This window comes from Kogia breviceps, chromosome 16 (assembly GCF_026419965.1).
Source record: "Kogia breviceps isolate mKogBre1 chromosome 16, mKogBre1 haplotype 1, whole genome shotgun sequence".
Classification (NCBI taxonomy): domain Eukaryota; kingdom Metazoa; phylum Chordata; class Mammalia; order Artiodactyla; family Physeteridae; genus Kogia; species Kogia breviceps.
This window is the reverse complement of record NC_081325.1, coordinates 33,332,036-33,350,828: the sequence shown is the minus strand read 5'-3', so window position 1 is coordinate 33,350,828 and position 18,793 is coordinate 33,332,036. Positions and strand designations below refer to the sequence as shown.

General features: G+C 39.3%; 1 protein-coding gene across 2 annotated transcripts in view; it reads right to left on the bottom strand.

Annotated features, from left to right (window-relative positions):
* TDRD3 (tudor domain containing 3) overlaps nucleotides 1-17,919 on the bottom strand; it is a 210,793-nt gene extending 192,874 nt beyond the window's left edge. The window contains exons 1-2 of one of the 2 annotated variants that reach the window (XM_059042391.2): nucleotides 17,855-17,919; nucleotides 16,947-17,603 (exon numbers count right to left, since the gene is read on the bottom strand). In XM_059042391.2, coding sequence (XP_058898374.1) covers nucleotides 16,947-16,987 — 41 coding nt within the window. In that variant the 5' untranslated portion in view covers nucleotides 16,988-17,603; nucleotides 17,855-17,919. Of the gene's footprint in view, nucleotides 1-16,946 lie in introns of both variants that reach the window. The other variant, XM_067016262.1, reaches the window with a different exon arrangement.
* Between the last annotated feature and the right edge of the window lie 874 nt (nucleotides 17,920-18,793).

Sequence of the window (18,793 nt, the reverse complement as noted above, 5' to 3'; positions counted from 1 at the left end):
AAGAACTACAATACTGCAGCCTGTGGAACAAAAACCACATTCACAGAAAGATAAACAAGATAAAAAGGCAGACAGCTATGTACCAGATGAAGGAACAAGATAAAACCCCAGAAAAACAACTAAATGAAGTGGAGATCAGCAACTTCCAAAAAAAAATTCAAAATAATGATAGTGAAGATGATCCAGGACCTCAGAAAAAGAATGGAGGCAGGATCGAGAAGATGTAAGAAATGTTTAACAAAGACCTAGAAGAATTAAACAATAAATAAACAGAGATGAACAATACAATAGATGAAATGAAAACTACACTAGAAGGAATCAATAACAGAATAACTGAGGCAGAAGAACAGATAAGTGATCTGGAAGACAGAATGGTGGAATTCACTGCCATGGAACAGAATAAAGGAAAAAGAATGAAAAGAAACGAAGACACCCTAAGAGACCTCTGTGACAACATTAAACACAACGACATTCACATTATAGGAGTCCCAGAAGGAGAAGAAAGAGAGAAAGGACCTGAGAAACTATTTGAAGAGATTATAGTCCAAAACTTCCCAAACATGGGAAAGGAAATAACCACATAAGTCCAGGAACCGCACAGACTCACATACAGGATAAATCCAAGGAGAAACACACCAAGACACATAGTAATCAAAATGGGAAAATTTAAAGACAAAGAAAAATTATTAAAAGCAGCAAGGGAAAAATGACATAACGTTCAAGGGAACTCCCATAATGTTAACAGCTGATTTCTCAGCAGAAACTCTACAAGCCAGAAGGGAGTGGCATGATATACTTAAAGTGATGAAAGGGAAGAACCTAGAACCAACATTACTCTACCCGGCAAGCATCTCATTCAGATTCGATGGAGAAATCAAAACCTTTAAAGTCAAGCAAAAGCTAGGAGAATGCAGCACCACTAAACCAGCTCTACAACAAATGCTAAAGGAACTTCTCTAAGTGGGAAAAACAAGAGAAGAAAAGGACCTACAAAAACAAACCCAAAACAATTCAGAAATGGTCATAGGAACATACATATTGAAAATTACCCTAAACGTCAATGATTAAATGCTCCAACCAAAAGACACAGGCTTGCTAAATGGATACAAAAACAAGACCCATTTATATGCTGTCTACAAGAGACCCACTTCAGACCTAAAGACTCATTCCGAATGAAAGTGAGGGAATAGAAAAAGATATTCCATACAAATGGAAATCAAAAGAAAGCTGCAGTAGCAATACTCATATCAGATAAAATAACTTTAAAATAAAGAATGTTGTAAGAGACAAAAAAGGACACCACATAATGATCAAGGGACCAATGCAAGAAGAAGATATAACAATTATAAATATATATGCACCCAACATAGGAGCACCTCAATACATGAGGCAACTGCTAACAGCTATAAAAGAGGAAATCGACAGTAACACAATAATAGTGGGAGGCTTTAACACCTCATTTACACCAATGGACAGATCATCTAAAATGAAAATAAATAAGGAAACAGAAGCTTTAAATGACACAACAGACCAGAGAGATTTACCTGATATTTATAGGACATTCCATCCAAAAACAGCAGATTAAACTTTCTTCTCAAGTGCACACAGAATATTCTCCAGGATGGATAACATATTGGGTCACAAATCAAGCCTCAGTAAATGTAAGAGAACTGAAATCATATCAAGCATCTTTTCTGACCAAAAAGCTATAAGATTAGAAATGAATTACAGGGAAAAAAATGTAAAAAACACAAAAACATATAGACTAAACAATACATTACTAAATAACCAAGAAATCACTGAAGAAATCAAAGAGGAAATCAGAAAATACCTAAAGACAAATCAATGAAAACATGACGATCCAAAACCTACAGGATGCAGCAAAAGCAGTTCTAAGAGGGAAGTTTATATAGCTATACAAGCCTACCTCAAGAAACAAGAAAAATCTCAAACAATCTAAACTTATGCCTAAAGGAACTAGAGAAAGAAAAAGAAACAAAACCCAAAGTTAGCAGAGGGAAAGAAATCATAAAGATCAAGGCAAAAATAAATGAAACAGAAACAAAGAAGACAATAGCAAAGATCAATAAAACTGAAAGGCGGTTCTTTGTGAGGATAAATGAAATAGATGAACCATTAGCCAGACACATCAAGAAAAAGAGGGAGAGGACTCAAATCAATAAAATTAGACATGAAAAAGGAGAAGTTACAACAGACACCACAGAAATACAAAGCATCCTAAGAGACTACTACAAGCAACTCTATACCAATAAAGTGGACAACCTGGAAGAAATGCACAAAGTCTTAGAACATTATAACCTTCCAAGACTGAACCAGGAAGAAACAGAAAATATGAACAGACCAATCACAAGTAATGAAATTGGACCTGTGATTAAAAATCTTCCAACAAACAAAAATCCACAAACAGATGGCTTCACAGGTGAATTCTATCAAACATTTAGAGAAGAGCTAACAACCATCCTTCTCACACTTTCCAAAAAATGGCAGAGGAAGGAACACCCCCAAACTCATTCTATGAGGCCACCATCACCCTGATACCAAAACCTGACAAAGATACAACAAAAAAAGAAAATTACAGACCAATATCACTGATGATTATACATGCAAAAATCCTCAACAAAATACTAGCAAACAGAATCCAACAACACATTAAAAGCAACATACACCATGATCAAGTGGGATTTAACCCAGGGATGCAAGGATTCTTCAATATATGCAAATCAATTAATGTGATACACCATATTAACAAACTGAAGAATAAAAACCATATGATCATCTCAATAGATGCAGAAAAAGCTTTTGACAAATTCAACACCCATTTATAACAAAAAAATCTCCAGAAAGTGGGCACAGAGGGAACCTACCTCAACATAATAAAGGCCATATATGACAAACCCACCACAACCATCATTCGCAATGGTGAAAAACTGAAACCATTTCGTCTAAGATCAGGAACAAGACAAGGATGTCCACTCTCACCACTATTATTCAACATAGATTTGGAAGTCCAGGCCACAGCAATCAGAGAAGAAAAAGAAATAAAAGGAATACAAATTGGAAGAGAAGAAGTAAAACTGTCACTGTTTGCAGATGATATAATACTACATATAGAGAATCCTAAAGATGCCACCAGAAAACTATTAGAGCTAATCAATGAATTTGGTAAAGTTGCAGGATAAAAATTAATGCACAGAAATCTCTTGCATTCCTATACACTAATGATGAAAAATCTGAAAGAGAAATTAAGGAAACACTCCCACTTACCACTGCAACAAAAAGAATAAAATACCTAGGAATAAACCTACCTAGGGAGACAAAAGACCTGTATGCAGAAAACTATAAGACACTGATGAAAGAAATTAAGATGATACTAACAGATGGAGAGATATGCCATGTTCTTGGATTGGAAGAATCAGTATTGTGAAAATGACTATACTCCCCAAAGCAATCTACAGATTCAATGCAATCCCTTTCAAATTACCAATGGCATTTTTTATGGAACTAGAACAAAAAATCTTAAAATTTGTATGGGACACAAAAACCCCAAATAGCCAAAGCAGTCTTGAAGGAAAAAAACGGAGCTGGAGGAATCAGACTCCCTGGCTTCGGACAGTACTACAAAGCTAGAGTAATCGAGACAATATGGTACTGGCACAAAAACAGAAACATAGATCAATGGAACAAGATAGAAAGCCCAGGGATAAACTCAAGCACCTATGGTCAACTAATCTATGACAAAGGAGGCAAGGATATACAATGGAGAAAAGACAGTCTCTTCAATAAGTGGTGCTGGGAAAACTGGACAGCTACATGTGAAAGAATGAAATCAGAACACTCCTTAACAACATACACAAAAATAAACTCAAAATGGATTAAAGACCTAAATATAAGACCAGACACTATAAAACTCTTAGAGGAAAACATAGGAAGAACACTCTTTGACATAAATCCCAGCAAGATTTTTTTTCATCCACTTCTTAGAGTAATGGAAATAAAAACAAAAATAAACAAATGGGACCTAATGAAACTTCAAAGCTTTTGCACAGCAAAGAAAACCATAAACAAGACGAATAGACAACCCTCCGAATGGAAGAAAATATTTGCCAACGAATCAACAAAGGATTAATCTTCAAACTACATAAACAGCTCATGCAGCTCAATATTAAAAAAACAAACAGTCCAATACCAAAATGGGCAGAAAACCTAAATAGACATTTCTCGAAAGAAGACATACAGATGGCCAAGAAGCACATGAAAAACTGCTCAACATCACTAATTATTAGAGAAATGCAAATCAAAACTACAATGAGTTATCACCTCACACCGTTCAGAATGGTCATCATCAAAAAATCTAGAAACAATAAATGCTGGAGAGGGTGTAGAGAAAAGGGAACCCTTTGCACTGTTGGTGGGAATGTAAATTGATATAGCCACTATGGAGAACAGTATAGAGGTTCCTTAAAAAGCTAAAAATAGAATTACCATATGATCCAGCAATCGCACTACTGGGCATATACCCAGAGAAAACCATAATTCACAAAGATACATGCACCCCAATGTTCACTGCAGCACTATTTACAATAGCCAGGTCATGGAAGCAATCTAAATGCCCATCAACAGATGAATGGATAAAGATGCAGTTCATATATACAATGGAATATTACTCAGCCATTAAAAGGAACGAAATTGGGTCATTTGTGGAGACGTGGATGGATCTAGAGACTGTCATACAGAATGAAGTCAGAAAAAGAAAAACAAATATCGTATATTAACGCACATATGTGGAACATAGAAAAATGGTACAGATTAACTGGTTTACAGGGCAAAAATTGAGACACAGATGTAGAGAACAAACGTATGGACACCAAGCGGGGAAAGCCGTGGGGGGGTGGGAGTGGTTGTGTGATGAATTGCGCGATTGGGATTGACATGTATACACTGATGTGTAAAAAATTGATGACTAATAAGAACCTGCAGTATAAAATAATATATATTATTCAACTCAAAAAAATAAATAAATACTACATTGTAATAAAAGGAAAACGTTTTTCCTCAACCTGATCTAGTTCTCTAATTTCAGGAAAGTGAGTGAAAATGCAGTAGAACCCTGAAAAAAAAAAAAAGAAAGTGCCTGCCACAACTAGATGTTCAATAATTATTTGTTCAATGAGTACATCAATGAATCTATCTTGTTTTTGTTCCTAGACAAAGACTAGACACCATATTGAGTTGGCATATATAAGATACCCTACTTATACATCACTAGTTCTAGAAAGCCTTTCATACTTCGCCAGTGGGGGTTAACTGCTCTCAACAACACCCTGGAAGCAAAATACCAGTGTATGAAATGTTTAAATTCTGCCTGTCTTGTACATCATCGTAACAACAAACACAGTGCCTTGTGTATAAGAGGTACAAATATTTACTACTTGTATTTCAGTATACACACTACTATAGGATTACATATTTCCCTGCATTACTGCAAAGACTTACTTATTGTTGTAAAGGTATCATACCTTCAGTAGCACTATACTGAGATGAAGGTAGCTATTTGTCTCCATGTTAAAGGCTGTAAAACTGTAAAATGAATGAGAAGTGCTCACATTTGCACACAGACTCATACCTATCGAGCAGCGGTGTGAAACATGCAGAGGTTACAGTACTAACGTACATGTAGGCTCTGTCGAGCCCCAGAGCACAATTTGTTTCTTTCCTCTTTCTCTACATCACAATGTGCTTCTGCTATGAGTATCACTGACTCACTGTATTACTTTATCACCACACATTTCCTGCTATCTCTCTGCTTTTCTTTGTCATTCTGTGACTTCACAATGTTTTCTCAACTTTTACAAGAAAAATCTTGCATTGCTGAAAGTGCAGTCTGCTTCTTCTAAAAATTATACAAAGTGTTCTTCAGCTATTCTGTACCTTTCAAAAAGTCAGAATTTATAGATACATGGGACTTAACATGATAAGACAAAATGCCAATATTGTTTTGTCAAAAGAAGAAAGCATAAGCCAAAAAATATATGTTATATTTTTATGGCTGTTGAAATGTTACTATGCAATTTTTACTTGATCTAGCAAATGCTGCTGTATGAGGAGAAAATTATTTTCAACTTGCTGAGGTAGCAAGTTTCTTTTTATATCCCCTTTATGCTTGAGGCAGTCAAAGACAGGCAGTTAAAACTAGATTTATAGGTTATATACCAAAAAAAAATACTGCAAATAGCACCTTCGAACCTGAAAACTTGCACAGTTTAACATAATACATAGTCTTTTTTGTGTATTAATGACATTTTATAATATCAAGAGGCAACCAGGTAATATGTAACATATTTTGAGACAGTCAATAACACTTATTACATTTGAACATTATAACTTCACAAACAACATAAACCAAAGATACAATAACAAATGCTCATTAGAAAAACATGAAATATTTCAAAATGGAAAGATGTCTCCAATAAGCTCTCCCAAACACCAAATATAAAGCAGTTGGTTTCTTCTAGTGTTCTTCAGCACAGTCTATTATTCTGTTTCACCTAAAAAGTGTCTTAATGTTTCTGATTCTTTCCAAAAGAGAGTACCAAGAATACATGTATATCAAAGTGGTAATGATGAAGTATTTTATAATTCTAGAAAATAAAAGAATCCTGCACTTAGCACATAGCCTTATAAAGAACTACCAAAATTCTTTACAAATACACTTATGCCTAAGAGTTATGCTGGAATAATATGAGGGAATAAAACTTCTGATACCCTTTGCATAAACTCTTACGTATGACTATTACCAACAGTACATTATATGAAGGTATAGTTATATTTATGATGCTACAAAGAGCGTTTCTCATTTACCAGCAGTCTCCTAGGGAATTGGTGTGTTTCTCAGAAAAAAAAACAAACAAACAAGAAAAGTGCAGGGGTGGCTACAGAACAGGAATCTGACTTTCTTGGTCTTGATGTGTTTTGGAGGAAGTTTCTAGGTGATGGGATGTAAAAAACAGCTCTCCATCTGTGGACAGGTCAAAAGCTAAGAATCAAAAATCCCAGCAAAATGTCCTGAAGTTGTCCCACCTCTCTGGAGCAGCCATCTCAAGGCAATATGTGGAATAACAGGGCATGCTCCTCAAGACAAGAGAACCATCACTTTATACTCTATGCTGCCATTGTGCATCTTTCTCTATTTATCCCATAAATAAATATTCTCCTCTAGTAGTGTTTTGATAAAGACATCTAAACTTGTAGCCTTTCTTAGTTGTTCAAAGGTGAAACCAAGTGAATGAAGTTTGGTATACACTTGGGCAAGAGGATATCAGTATGGTGGTAGTACCAGTAATCAAGGAGAGATAACTCCAAAAGGGAGGTGAAATTCAAGGGGGACAAGATAAGAAGAAGACCTTTGTGTTCACCCTCTCTTCCCCCTCCAACTTCACCCTACCCACAAAAACAAAAACCCCAGCTCAAAGCACAACCAAGTTAAATTTCAGATGTTAGAAACCCAGGGTTTCTAAGAAAATATGTTCTTTCAGAATAAAATGGAAACACACTACTTCTAATGCTTCCTTATGTGTCTTACTCAAAACTGATGGGTAAGGTAAATATAGGCAACATAGCGCCTTACTTTTTCAGATATTCTTAGACTTCAAAAAATACAGAATTAAACAGATTTTCAGATAAGCCTAATCAGCAATTAGGTGAACCACCAAAAGGTAAAGGTTTCTTTGATTCCAACAGCATCACTCCTCAGTATAAGCACCAATCTTTCCCAAAGAGGAAAGGAAATTTACACATCACAAAAAAAAAGCGTTAATCCAATTTTCAATTTTCAAATGTGTTATATCTGACCAACAATTTAAATTAAACATGGTAACCAGGACTCATCGGAAATCAGCACTGAATCTTTATTCCAGACATTTGGGCTGTATTCATGGTTCTGCCGCTTATATCTCTGAGCACTGTTGATACCAGTGTTTCAGCTTCCTTATTTGCACACTGAGGGAGTTAAGCTATACAATCACTAATTCTATTTAAAAAAAAAAACTTTTTCAAAATTAAACACAGCTGATTGTTTCCTTAACATGTTTCTATTTTTAAAAAAAAGTTCTGAAAGCTTTTAAAAAGAAAACCCAAAAGGTTAGTAGTACAAAATTCACCCTTAAGGAAATCTCAAGAGAAAAAACAAAAGGCAAAGAGTGAAGTACATCTGTAATGCAGACAAATCTAGAGTCAAATATCTTCTCTCAGTAGTTATTCCATGCATATAAGTAAGCATTACAAAGGACCAATGTACAATTTCCTGCAATATTTAAACATAATCACTATACTGGAAAAGTTTCTAGAACTTTTCAGTTCAGATCAGCAAACCTAACACCTTCCATGCTACTGGCTACTAAGGAAGAACATTACTGTAAAGTCTGCCAAGGTGGCTACTATTGGGAGTTGCATTTTAAAATATAGATTTTTGTGGGGGTTATAATAAAGATTAAAGACTTAAAAGAAAAAAATAAGCTCAAAAAATAACATAAACTAGAATATAGATCAGTCTATACAGATCATCTGTACCCCATGAAGATTACATTATCAGAAACATAAGTTTTTCAGCACTAAATACTTCCCTAACCTGCTATTTTAGGTGAAGCTGACAGAACAGGTAATAACAGTTTAAGTGCTTTAGCATCTATTTCTTTTGATGTCCTAAAAGTAATTAAGTGAATAATAAGCATTAAGAAAAATGATTTTGTCAGTGACAATAACAGAGAATCCCAAGAGTCAAAGGAAACTCGGGATGTCAGAACTGGAATGAGTTGGTCAAAGCTGCTCTATGGTCAAAAATTCTCCTTCCAGTACTCTTCTCTGCATACACCTTTGAGATTCTGTATGTTAACATAATAAATATCTACTTAAATATTAGATCTAATACAAGTCACCAATAAGACTAGGACATTCTCTTGTTTTCTTCACAAGTCTAGTGGGTTCAAGACCCATCAGGGATTACTCCCAAACTTGTAGATATATAGTCTTGTTAGCCCCACAGGTTCTTCCTGCCTTTATGAGTCCCTGCCACACAAAAGGAGCACTCTAGAGTAAGAAACATGTAAACAGATAAATTGCAACACAAAGTGGCAAATGTCACAATATAACATTGCTGAGGGTTTATAATAAAATAACAAAGACAGGAAGAATATTAAGCTTGGGTAGAGACCCTGGTTAGAGAATTCTGACTGGCAGGAGCATGGGCATCCAAGGTCAATTTGTATCAGACTTTATTAAGAATATACACGGTAGGAGATAGGCTCAAGATGGTGGGGAGAAGGACATGCAAGAGGTTGCTCTTGCAACCTCTTGCAAGAGCACCAAAATCACAACTAACTGCTGAACAATCATTGACAGGAAGACACTGGAACTCACAAAAAAAGATATCGCACATACAAAGGCAGAGGAGAAGGCACAATGAGACAATAGGAGGGTCACAATCACAATAAAATCAAATCCCATAACTGCTGGGTGGGTGACTCACAAACTAGAGGACACATACCACAGAAGTCGACCCACTGGAGTGAAAGGTTCTGAGCCCCACGTCAGGCTTCCCAACCTGGGGGTCCGGCAACAGGAGGAGAAATTCCTAGAGAATCACACTTTGAAGGCTAGTGGGATTTGATTACAGGACTTCGACAAGACAGGGGGAAAAAGACTCCACTTCTGGAGGGCACACACAAAGTAGTGTGTGCATCGGGACCCAGGTGAAGGAGCAGTGACCCCATAGGAGACTGAACCGGACCCACCTGCTAGAGTTGGAGGGTCTCCTGAAGAGACAGGGGGTGGCTGTGGCTCACCGTGAGGACAAGGACACTGGCAGCAGAAGTTCTGGGAAGTACTCCTTGGCATGAGCCCTCCCAGAGTCCACAGTTAGCCCCACCAAAGAGCTGGGCAGGCTCCAGTGTTGGGTCATCTCAGGCAAAACCACCAACAGGGAGGGAACCCAGCCCCACCCATCAGTAGACAAGCAGATTAAACTTTTACTGAGCTCTGCCCACCAGAGCAACACCCAGCTCTACCCATCACCAGTCCCTTCCATCAGGAAGCCTGCACAAGCCTCTTAAATAGCCTCATCCACCAGAGGGCAAACAGAAGCAAGAAGAACTACAATCTTGCAGCCTGTGGAACAAAAACCACATTCACAGAAAGACAGACAAGGTGAAAAAGCAGAGGGCTATGTACCAGATGAAAGAACAAGATACAACCCCAGAAAAACAACTAAATAAGGTGGAGATAAGCAACCTTCCAGAAAAATAATTCAGAGTAATGATAACTGAAGATGATCCAGGACCTCAGAAAAAGAATGGAGGCAAAGGTCAAGAAGATGTAATAAAGGTTTAACAAAGACCTAGAAGAACTAAAGAACAAACAAAGAGAAACAATACAACTGAAATAAAAAATACACTAGATGGAATCAATAGTAGAATAACTGAGGCAGAAAAACGGGTAAGTGAACTGGAAGACAGAATGGTGGAATTCACTGCCATGGAACAGAATAAAGAAAAAAGAATGAAAAGAAACGAAGACACCCTAAGAGACCTCTGTGACAACATTAAACACAACAACATTCACATTATAGGAGTCCCAGAAGGAGAAGAAAGAGAGAAAGGACCCAAGAAAATATTGAAAAAGATTATAGTCCAAAACTTCCCTAAATGGGAAAGGAAACAGCCACCCAAGTCCAGGAAGCACAAAGAGTCCCAGGCAGGATAAACCCAAGGAGAAAAATGCTGAGACACATAGTAATCAAATTGACAAAAATTACAGACAAAGAAAAATTGAGAACAAGGGAAAAACAACAAATAACATACAAGGGAACTCCCATAATGTTAACAGCTGATTTCTCAGCAGAAACTCTACAAGCCAGAAGGGAGTGGCATGATATACTTAAGGCGATGAAAGGGAAGAACCTAGAACCAAGCTTACTCTACTCAGCAAGGATCTCATTCAGGTCCGAAGGAGAAACCAAAAGCATTACAGACAAGCAAAAGCTAAGAGAATTCACCACCACCAAACCAGCTCTACAACAAATGCTAAAGGAACTACTCTAAGTGGGAAACACAAGAGAAGAAAAGGTTCTACAAAACAAAAACCCATAACAATTAAAAGACGGTAATAGGAACACACACATCGATAATTACCTTAAACATAAACGGATTAAACACTCCAACCAAAAGACACAGGTTCACTTAATGGGTACAAAAACAAGACCCATGTATATGCTGTCCACAAGAGACCCACTTCAGACCTACGGACACATACAGACTGAAAGTGAGGGGATGGAAAAAGATATTCCATGCAAATGGAAATCAAAAGAAAGCTGGAGTAGCAATACTCATATCAGATTAAAAAGACTTAAAAATAAAAAATGTTGCAAGAGACAAGGAAGGACACTAAATAATGATCAACAGATCAATCCAGAAAGAAGATATAACAATTATAAATATATATGCACCCACATAGGAGTAGCTCAATACATAAGGCAACTGCTAACAGCTATAAAAGATGAAATTGACAGTAACACAATAATAGTGGGGGACTGTAACACCTCACTTAAACCAATGGACAGATCATCCAAACAGAAAACTAATAAGGAAACACAAACTTTAAATGACACAATAGACCAGATATATTTAATTGATATTTAAAGTACATTCCACCCAAAACAGCAGATTAAACTTTCTTCTCAAGTGCACACGGAACATTCTCCAGGACAGATCACATCTTGGGTCACAAATCAAGCATCAGTAAATTTAAGAGAACTGAAACCATATCAAGTATCTTCTTTTCTGACCACAACACTATGAGATTAGAAATCAATTATGGGGGAAAAGAACGTGAAAAACAAAAACACATGGAGGCTAAACAATACGCTACTAAATAACCAAGAGATCACTGAAGAAATCAAAGAGGAAATCAAAAAATACCTAGAGACAAATGACAACGAAAACACGACAATCCAAAACCTACAGGATGCAGCAAAAGCAATCTAAGATGGAAGTTTATAGCTATACAAGCCTATCTCAAGAAACAAGAAAAATTTCAAATAAGCAATCTAACCTTACACCTAAAGGAACTAGAGAAAGAAGAACAAAACTCAAAATCAGTAGAAGGAAAGAAATCATCAAGATCAGACCAGAAATAAATGAAATAGAAATAAAGAAAACAATAGCAAAGATCAATAAAACTAAAAGCTGGTTCTTTGAGAAGATAAACAAAATTGATAAACCATTAGCCAGACTCATCAAGAAAAAGAGGGAGAGGACTCAAATCAATAAAATTAGAAATGAAAAAGGAGAAGTTACAACAGACACCACAGAAATACAAAGCATCCAAAGAGACTACTATAAGCAACTCTTTGACAATAAAATGGACAAACTGGAAGAAATGGACAAATTCTTAGAACGTTATTACCTTCCAAGACTGAACCAGGAAGAAACAGAAAATATGAACAGACCAATCACAAGTAATGAAATTGAAACTGTGATTAAAAATCTTTCAACAAACAAAAATCCATGAACAGATGGCTTCACAGGTGAATTCTATCAAACATTTAGAGAAGAGCTAACAACCATCCTTCTCAAACTCTACCAAAAAATTGCAGAGGAAGGAACACTCCCAAACTCAATCTATGAGGCCACCATCACCCTGATACCAAAACCAGACAAAGATACGACAAAAAAAGAAAATTACAGACCAATATCACTGATGATTATACATGCAAAAATCCTCAACAAAATACTAGCAAACAGAATCCAACAACACATTATTAGGATCATACACCATGATCAAATGGGATTTAACCCAGGAATGCAAGGATTCTTCAATATACGTAAATCAATTAATGTGATACACCATATTAACAAACTGAAGAATAAAAACCATATGATCATCTCAATAGATGCAGAAAAAGCTTTTGACAAATTCAACACCCATTTATAACAAAAAACTCTCCAGAAAGTGGGCACAGAGGGAACCTACCTCAACATAATAAAGGCCATATATGACAAACCCACCACAACCATCATTCGCAATGGTGAAAAACTGAAACCATTTCACCTAAGATCAGGAACAGGACAAGGATGTCCACTCTTGCCACTCTTATTCAACATAGTTTTGGAAGTCCTAGCCACGGCAATCAGAGAAGAAAAAGAAATAAAAGGAATACAAATTGGAAGAGAAGAAGTAAAACTGTCACTGTTTGAAGATGACATAATACTACACATAGAGAATCCTAAAGATGCCACCAGAAAACTATTAGAGCTAATCAATGAATTTGGTAAAGTTGCAGGATACAAAATTAATGCACAGAAATCTCTGGCATTCCTATACACTAATGATGAAAAATCTGAAAGAGAAATTAATGAAACACTCCCACTTACCATTGCAACAAAAAGAATAAAATACCTAGGAATAAACCTACCTAGGGAGACAAAAGACCTGTATGCAGAAAACTATAAGACACTGATGAAAGAGATTAAAGATGATACCAACAGATGGAGAGATATACCATGTTCCTGGATTGGAAGAAACAATATTGTGAAAATGACTATACTACTCAAAGCAATCTACAGATTCAATGCAATCCCTTTCAAATTACCAATGGCATTTTTTATGGAACTAGAACAAATCATCTTAAAATTTGTATGGAAACACAAAAGACCCCGAATAGCCAAAGCAGTTTTGAAGGAAAAAAACGGAGCTGGAGGAATCAGACTCCCTGGCTTCGGACAGTACTACAAAGCTACAGTAATCGAGACAATATGGTACTGGCACAAAAACAGAAACATAGATCAATGGAACAAGATAGAAAGCCCAGGGATAAACTCAAGCACCTATGATCAACTAATCTATGACAAAGGAGGCAAGGATATACAATGGAGAAAAGACAGTCTCTTCAATAAGTGGTGCTGGGAAAACTGGACAGCTACATGTGAAAGAATGAAATCAGAACACTCCCAAACACCATGCACAAAAATAAACTCAAAATGGATTACAGACCTAAATGTAAGACTAGACACTATAAAACTCTTAAAGGAAAACTTAGGCAGAACAGTCTTTGACATAAATCACAGCAAGATCTTTTTTGATCCACCTCCTAGAGCAATAGAAATAAAAACAAAAATAAACAAATAGGACCTAATGAAACCTCAAAGCTTTTGCCAAGCAAACTACAAACAAGACGAAAAGACAACCCTCAGAATGGCAGAAAATATTTGCAAAGGAATCAATGGACAAAGGATTAATCTCCAAAACATATAAACAGCACCTGCAGCTCAATATTAAAAAAACAAACAACTCAATCAAAAAATGGGCAGAAAACCTAAACAGACATTTCTCCAAAGAAGACATACAGATGGCCAAGAGGCACATGAAAAACTGCTCAACACCACTAATTATTAGAAAAATGCAAATCAAAACTACAATGGGGTATCACCTCACACCAGTTAGAATGGGCATCATCAGAAAATCTACAAACAACAAATGCTGGAGAGAGTGTGAAGAAAAGGGAACCCTCTTGCACTGTTGGTGGGAATGTAAATTGATACAGCCACTATGGAGAACAGTATGGAAGTTCCTTAAAAAACTAAAAATAGAATTACCATATGACCCAGCAATCCCACTCCTTGGCATATACCCAGAGAAAACCATAATTCAAAAAGACACATGCACCCCAATGTTCACTGCAGCACTATTTACAACAGCCAGGTCATGGAAGCGATCTAAATGCCCATCAATAGATGAATGGATAAAGATGTGGTACATATATACAATGGAATATTATTCGGCCATTAAAAGGAACGTAATTGGGTCATTTGCGGAGACGTGGATGGATCTAGAGACTGTCATACAGAGTGAAATAAGTCAGAAAGAGAAAAATATCGTATATTAATGCATATATGTGGAACCTAGAAAATTGGTACAGATGCACCGGTTTGCAGGACAGAAATAGAGACACAGATGTAGAGAACAAACGTATGGACACCAAGGGGGAAAGTGGCAGGGGCGGGGGTGCGGTGGTGGGATGAATTGGGAGATCGGGATTGACATGTATAAAATGGATAACTAATATGAACCTGCTGTATAAAAAAATAAAATAAAATTCAAAAAAAAAGAACCTACAAGGTAGTGAGCTCCCTGGCATTACAGATATACAGAAGCATAGATGCAGTTTACCCACTCTTAAGGATCTTAGCGTCCAAAGAACAATTTAGTATGTGTTTGGAATCAAAATATTGAGCCTGGCCTTTCTAACACAGGTGGGATCATGTTGGAAAGCAGTAAAAGACTGTAAACGAATTCATACAACTAGTTTGAAGAATTAAGGCTTAATCAAATGAAGAATGGGGAAAAACTCAAAAAGAGTGATCCGAGATTTTTCAATACAGCGTTGTGAGGTAAAGAAACTGAATGTAGAAATTCCAGTTAGAAGAAAAAAAATAAAACTGAAAAAGGTGAGTTTTTAACGCTACAGTTTGTTATGCCAATGGTGTTCTAAGCAAAAACTGTCAGAACAGTAACAGTTAAAAGCACCAGAGCTGGAAACAGCCCCTCTGTGCTCACCATTCAACTCCACTACTTTCCAGTTATGTCGTTTTTTTTGGAAAGTTACTTAACAATTTTGTGCCTCAATCTCTTCACCTGTAAAATGAGGTGCCAACAGAGCCAAGAACAGCGTCTTCAAAACACAGGTGTTACAGCCCTCTAATCAAAAATTTCATTCACAAAATCAAATCCATCCTTTAGGCACTTGTAGGCTCCATAACCTGGCCACAAACTTTTAAGGTCTTAATCTTCATTGGACACCCTTCTACTTCCAGGAATCATAGGGATCTAATATCAATTCTGCAAACCAATAAGCACTTTGCTACCTCTGTGCCTCATCTCCGGCGGCTCTGTATCTACAAAGCCTTTTCACCACCTCCCAAAACCCACTTCTCTAGGAAATTAACTCTCCTTCCTCTCCAATTCCATAGCACACTTGCCTGCACCTATGTACAGTTTACCACAATTTCCCGTTTTTGTGTTTGTTGTTTTAATGCCTCCTTCGCCTCTTTTCGCTAAGATAGTGAACTTCCAGAGAGCAGGGGCAAATCTTTTTCAACCTCATTCCCACCCTTCATCCCAGACTGTGCCCATGCAGGCCTGTTAAAGCGTTAGTAAATTAAACTGGATGTTTACAACCCTAATGGCCGAAGTTGCAGAAACTGCTTAATTCGCATAATTTTTTTATTGTTTTCAGATCCTAAAATCTTGACATGTCTTTAAAAATCCGAACACCGTCATCCTTTCAAGAAAAGTTCTTCGGAGCATCCACACGAGTTAATGTGGTCATTCTCAGCTTCAGAAGTTGTGTGTGTGCCGCAGAGGGCGGCTTTCCCCTGCTCCGTCCTGTACTTTGTAATAAGGAGGACGGAGAAACGGCCCGGCAACAGCACGGGCTGTGCTCTGCCCTCAACTTCCCCCGGGCCCGCGGGCTCCCGCCGCGCTCGTCCCTCTCCGCCGCACTCCGTTCTCCAGCCCTCGCCTCCCCTCGTCCAGCCGCGGCAACAACCCCCGGAGCGGCGCGGTAGCGCTGAGGGTCCGCCCGCGCAGCTCGGCTCGGGCCTGCGTCGCCACCCGCCCCGCCGCCCTGCCCGCGGCCCCCGGCCTCTCCCCGGCGCGCCGCCCGCTTCCCGGGGCCCAGGCCGCGCCGCCACGCCGAGGGGAGCTGGGGGACTCGCTCGGCTCCGCGTGGCGCCGGGGGCGGAGCCGGCCCGGAGGGCCCAGGGAGAGGCCGGGGGCGGGCGGCGGCCTCCGCCTACCCCGACACGCACCCCACCGCCCCAACCCCAACCCTACTCCGGCCCGGCCCGCGCCCGCGGCCGATGAGACTCGCTACTTACCAACCCGCCTGGGACAACACTGCGCCGGGGACCTCGGCCATGGTAGCTGCTTAGGCCGGGGGTGGTGGGGGGCTCGGGTGGGAGTGGGGAGAAGGCCTGCTGCTTGAGACCAAAAAAAGAAAAAGAAAAAGAAAAAGAAAAGAAAAGAAAAGAAAAAAACTCCTCTGGTCGGCTCTGCAACTGGGCATGCTCAGTGCGCCCGGCGCTTCCGCGTGCGGATTCCGCTCGCCGCGTTTTCCAAGCGGCCGCAGGGGCCGGCCTGGCGTGAGGCTCGGAGGTTGTGGCGCGCCGACAGCGGCGATCCGCTTAGGACAGGCCGGGGCCTGCAGGTCGAGGCCAGTTTGTCGGTAAGGAGCACGGCACGGCCTCTCCGCCGAAGGCCGGTTGCTTTTCGTTCAGGGTCACTTTTCTGAGTTGCACACCGTGGAAACTAGTGGGACGGTTCTTTGTACAGCAGAAAGTAAGGCCGCGTTTCCAGCGCCCACAGGCGGCCACCTCCGAGAGGGCAGGACAGCGCTAGAGCTGAGACGCTCGGGCGGTGGCGGAAAAGCGCTTCCAGTTAGGGAAAGTCAAAGGAAGGGTGTTCGCAGTCCACTCCACACAGGAGAAAAGTTTACTTTCTTATGATGATTCGCTCCATTTGCTCCCTTTTTCGATCTGCCCGGATACAAAGAAAAGAAATATAATCGGATTTTTTCGACTCCCCACAGCTAAATCGGACTGTCCAGGTCCCACATTACAATAAAAGTGAATGGGTCAACCCAGGGAAAACCTGCACTTAAGGTATATGGAAAAATCGGGTAGTTCTGTCGGTGCTTGTTTTTCCTGTCGTTTCTCCCACTGGGCCCATCCAGGTCCCGGCTCGGCCCTCTGATATTGGCACGGGCACTGCGAAGCCCAGTTCCCACCTGCCGCTTGCCGGTGCCCTTCTCTGGCTCTCCCGGGGACTGAAGCATAGGGGCGGCTCCCGAGTGGGCATGCGCGGCGGCGCCGCCAAGCCGCGCAGGAGACACTCTAACGCGATTAGGCGGCCGAGACTCACGCCAGCCAATCGGAGGAACAGGCGGAAGGGGCGCTGAGCCCGGGAGACGCTCCCTGAGAGTTTGCTCCACCCTCCATGGTTTTCCAGTCTTGTGGCTGCTGGGGAGAAACGTTCTGTCGAGTGGCTCTGGTCCCACGTGCCAAGTCGCTTGGGAAGACTGTTAAAACCTTCAACCCTATAGCGGGGGCTGCCTCATTAACGTGGACTTAGAGCAGAGACTGCGGAATTGGGCAGAGCCGCTCCTGGCACTGGGGAGGAAACTGACAGTTACAGAAGGAAGAGGATAATTACACTGGGTGGAGTTAAATTCCTTAATGCAAATTTTTCTCACGATGCTTTACTTAGCTGTGATGCTACTGAAATGTGTGTCCAAGCACGTTGCTTAGATACTGATTTTAATGAAACATGTTTCCAAGCACTTTTAGAATCAGAAATAACTATATCCTTGTCCTTACATTTTGCAGTAGTATACAATGTTTAGTCCATAGATATACTACATGTGTATTTCAATTTATAGGCACCATTCAAAATATCCAGGAGTCAGGAAAAGATTTACCATTCTGAAGCTAAATAGATGACTCAAAATTAAATTGCTAATAACTTTTATTGGTTGTAGAATTTCCTCCTACCAATTGCATTTTTCAGCTAGTGTAACTTGTTAACTATGAAAGTAATATGTTGTCCCAATCATCAGAATTCTTTGCTGGTTAAATGTGAAGCCTTTACACATTTGGTCTCATATGCAGTGTGTACAATAAGAATTTACCATTGTGTGGTACTTAAAATAACTTTCATAAAATGCTCC